This window comes from Capsicum annuum, chromosome 10, assembly GCF_002878395.1.
Source record: "Capsicum annuum cultivar UCD-10X-F1 chromosome 10, UCD10Xv1.1, whole genome shotgun sequence".
NCBI classification, from domain to species: Eukaryota; Viridiplantae; Streptophyta; class Magnoliopsida; order Solanales; family Solanaceae; genus Capsicum; species Capsicum annuum.
In genome coordinates this window covers 159,562,377-159,566,983 of record NC_061120.1, presented here as the reverse complement: position 1 = coordinate 159,566,983, position 4,607 = coordinate 159,562,377, and the positions used below count along the sequence as shown (strand labels likewise).

At 39.0% G+C, this 4,607-nt stretch overlaps 1 protein-coding gene across 1 annotated transcript; it reads left to right on the top strand.

The window, feature by feature from the left end:
* Nucleotides 1-230: 230 nt before the first annotated feature.
* LOC107845931 lies at nt 231-3,750 on the top strand (the record flags this gene model as incomplete). Its single annotated transcript, XM_016690444.2, is given in 2 exon segments — nt 231-2,368; nt 2,693-3,750. Coding segments are annotated over 2 exon segments (2,549 nt in total), but the record flags the coding sequence as incomplete, so codon positions are not given.
* Nucleotides 3,751-4,607: the final 857 nt, after the last annotated feature.

Here is a 4,607-nt window from a genome sequence, read left to right as displayed (position 1 = left end):
ATAAAGATACTTGATATATTTGGGGGTAAAAATATAATTATAATAATTCTTAATAGGTTAACAGTTTGTCCGATAAGAAAATTGAGTAATACCCTCCTGCATCAATAAACCATTAATTATAAAATTTTGATTTGTTCTTCAACCATTAATCCAATAATTCATTACCAATAAGCCAATAAATTAACCTGCCAGTTGAATTAACGATTACTGTTCAGTTTTGAATAATCGAATCTAAGGGTATCACCCGTTCACCATACGCCGCGTAGTAAATTCCTTCTCATAAACCGGTCTGATACAAAGGACCGGCTCCATTTCCACCATCCGGTTCAACCATCACCTATATAAATTTTTCATCTCGTTTCCTCTCATCTCGTCACTCCACATTTCTCTGTCATCAACAATCAACAGTCATCGCAGCTCCGGTTAATTCCACCGCCTCCAACCGCCGGCGCCGGTGAATCTCCGATCAATACGAATCCTGTGAAGAGTCTCGATGTTAGCTTCATTTGTTCGTATAAATATAAATATTCCTTCCTTGTCTTTTCAGTTAGCTTAGCGTAGCTAAAACCCTAACCCTTTTCTTCCAATTTAATCCTGATTAAATTGAATTTAATGTTAAATTTATCGGTAATCTCGTATTTAAGGTTTATGAAAAGAATTGAAGAGAAGAAATTTGCGTATAGTTTGACTCGGAAGTGAAATTGAGGGACTAGGGTTATCACATCTCTATTCTGAAGTTTTTTATATTATTATTGAGATTGAAAGCTTTGATTACGCTGTAATCGAAAAGAAGACTCACAAGAGGGTTTTTGAAACTAATTTGTATTGTTTATTGTTTAAGACGGGACGATAGGTGTGGTGTGAGGATTAGTGGAAAATGTGTATACTATGTCAGATACAAAGATGGTCTAGAGGGGTAGCTACGATGTTACCATGGTTGGTGATTCCGTTGGTTGGATTATGGGCGTTATCACAGTTATTGCCACCTGCATTTCGGTTTGAAATTACATTGCCAAGGTTAATTTGTGTAATGGTGCTTTTGTTTACCCTTGTTTGGTATGAGGTTTTTATGCCTTGGGTGTCAGCTTGGCAAGTGAGAAGAATTGCTAGGAATAGAGAAAGGAAGAGGCTTGTTGCTATTGAAATGGAGAAATTGAGGAAAATTGCGACGAGGAGGTGTAGGAATTGTTTGACTCCATATAGAGATCAAAATCCTGGTGGTGGGAAGTTTATGTGTTCTTATTGTGGGCACTTATCAAAAAGACCTGTTTTAGACTTGCCTGTGCAGCCGGGTTTGGGGTTTTTGAATTCCGGGATTTTGAAAGATTTAATTGGGAAAGGCGAAAAGATATTAAACGGGAAGGTTTGGCCGGACAGTAGGTGGATGTGTGGACAGGATTTGTCAGAGAATGGGAATTGGGTAAGGGGTTCTTCTGTTGGGAAGTCAAGTTCTTGGAGCAAGAATTACAGTGGTTTTTTCGATAGGGAGCATTGCTTAGCAGAAAGGTCATATTCTCGTGTTTTTAATTTAGCTTGCAAGGCACTGACTGATTTCTTTTCTAGTATATTATGGCTCTGCAGATTTTTTTTGAGAATTAGTTCCTCCAGAAATGAGGATGCTTCAATGGATGCCGAGCAAAGAGCAATGTTGGATAAGAGAAGGGAGAATGGTGAGAATTTTCATGAGAGTAGATGGGAAAAATCTCGAAGAAAAGCAGAAGAAAAGAGGCTGGCTAGGTTAGAGAAGGAGCTGTTGGAGGAGGAGGAGCAAAAACAAAGAGAGGAGGTTGCTAGATTGGTGGAAGAGCGCAGGAAATTGCGAGAGGAACTTTCTGAGGCTGAGAAAGAACAGCGTAAAGTGTCACCCTCTGATAAGGTACGAGAGAGTAAAAGAGAAGCAGAAAAGAGGCGTCAAGAGAAGAGGAAAGAAAGGGACAGGGGTTCTAGCAAAAGCAACTCAGACACAGAAGAGCTGGATAAAAGAGCAGGTAAGGGAAGTGAGCGAAATAAGTGTGATGTGAGTGATAGAAAGCAACACCACAAAAATAAGCAAGAAGCTGTTAAAACACATAATGCAGGAGTTATTCATGGTTCTAAGGGTGCTTCCACAAGCATTCACAACCATGGGAATGCTGGAACTCGGTACTTGGATAGTATGAAGGGTACGTTTTTATCATCTTCTAGAGCATTTACTGGAGGTGATCATTTTGGAAAGAGTAATAATTCCTCTACTGTTCCAAGAGAACACAATTCTAAAACTGGCATAGACCATATTCAAACCCATGCCTCGAGGAGGGAACTATCGCAACCAGATAGGGTATCTGGAGAACTGAACCCAAATGGGGACGACATGAGCATCAACCGTCCTGTAAGTATTTTTTCAAATCTTGTTTTTCTCTTGCTTATATCTATGCCTTTATTTTCATCAAACATCTTTTCTGGTACTTCTGCTAGAATTGAACTCCCCGGCAGCTGATAATTTGGTGTTGCATTGTCAATTGTTATTTCAATTTTGGGCTGCATCGTTGTCTTGTTTGCTTGATCTATACTTCTGATAAGATAGAATTCACATCATGTCAGGAGAAATATAACTCTTTCAAAAGATAGTACAGTTTTTCCAATGGATTTTCAATAGGGTAGCAGTAATTTACACAATTGCCCTATTTATATGTACCTGATCTGTTCATTGCAGGTACTTATTGAATCTCAACCATGTACAGCTCCTAAAAAATCATGGCAACAATTATTCACACATTCAACTGCTGTTTCTCGTACGACTTCAAATGTAATAGGCAGACCGTGTGTTAAGCCACAAGCAGAAGTTCAACCACCAGCTAACCCTTGTCAACCTCCATCAATGCAATCCTTTGACAACCCCATTAACTTTGGACTCCCGTCACCTTTTCCTTTATCTACCTTTGCTTTTGGATCCACAAATAATGGTACAACTCTTCCATTATTATCAGAACCATTGTTTCCTCTAGCTGGAGATGGTGCAGGTCAGTTATTGCCAGAGGAGTCAGAGATTTTTGAAGATCCTTGTTATGTTCCGGACCCAGTATCATTGCTTGGACCCGTATCTGAGTCACTTGATAACTTTCAGCTTGATGTTGGGTTTGTATCAAATGCTGGATTGGACAAACCATGTCCTGCAAAGCATGTTAACGTCTCTTCTGAAGTTATCAGACCATCTCCAATTGAGTGTCCAATATCAAGATTGTGTGTTCCACAGGAGAGGCATGCCGAGTCTTTTCCTTTTCCTCGCACTCCTAAGGCTAAGGATGTACGCACTGAGCCACCAATGAATGTTTCAAGTAATTCAAATGATATGGGAACATGGCAGATGTGGAATAGTTTTCCACTTGGTCATGATGGTCTTAGTTTAATTTGTACTCCAGCCAACTGGCTTTTAAATCCAGAGCTTAACAGATCAAACATGGAAGAGATAATTCCTTCTGCACCTCCAAAGACCATGGCTTCACTGTTTAAAAATGACGATCACACCCTGTCTGTCTCTCATTCTCCACAAACAGTATATAGAGGAAATTTCCAGAACGGTGTGGCACTTGGTCCTAATTTGCCTAGTAGTGCTGAAAATGGGTTCCAAGAAGCAGTCTTTGGTACATATTCTAGACGGGAAAGCCAATTTTCTCCCAATCCTGAGAATGCTGCTCAGAATGAATATGAGAGTCCTAATGCTCCCGTGACAAGCCATCCATTTGAGTTGTCTCCACTTGATTGTTGGGCCAAGTAAGCAAAAGAAAAAATTCTTAATTTCAATTGGTTTAAAAGATTTATGACCTTTTATTTGTAGCATGATTATGTTTTTGACTTTGTTGAGATTGAAACCCTTTAGTTTAGGTACGTAGTTGCAGCTATTTTTTGCATCAACGTGTCTGACTCCTTTCTGAAAGTTACTCTTGGGAGCATCTCATGAGTCTTGTGTGGTTATAATGTGTAGCCACCATTTTTTGTACCTTTTCATCAAAAAATGATATGGTTAGCCACTATTGCCTTTTGTGTTAAAGCGTAACAGTACATGCTATTGGCAACTTGCACATTCATATATTAATGTAAAAGTGAGTAGCCATAATTTCAGATGTACATGTTCTCTGGATGCCTTATCAATGTCAAGAAGTATTTAAAAACATAGAAGTTTGCACATGTTTTTATGTATGTTCTTTTTTGGCGTGTGCGGGTTTTGGGGTGGGGGGTGGGGGGTGTATTAAACTCAAGTTGGACAGAACCTGAACCAACATCAATTTTGACAGTTTTGCGCTTGAACAGTTTTGCATGAACATTTACCAAAGGCTTTCTTGGGTTGATAAAACTGGAAGCAATTTCTCCCAATTCTCTCTCTTATATGTTCTAAATTCTAATCATGACAAGATGATTTAAAGCAACATATAGAACTTGGTTGTCAAAATTAGTGCTTTTTTTCATCTCCTCCATATTTCAATCATGAGAACCTGGTTTTGACTAATAAGATCAGATGTGGCTGAAGTCTTTACTCGTACTTGGCTTCTGCACTTGATTTAGTAGGCATATCTTGCTTACACAAATGTTTGTGCACGTCTCTATCCTTATATAACGTATCTTTTCCTAGA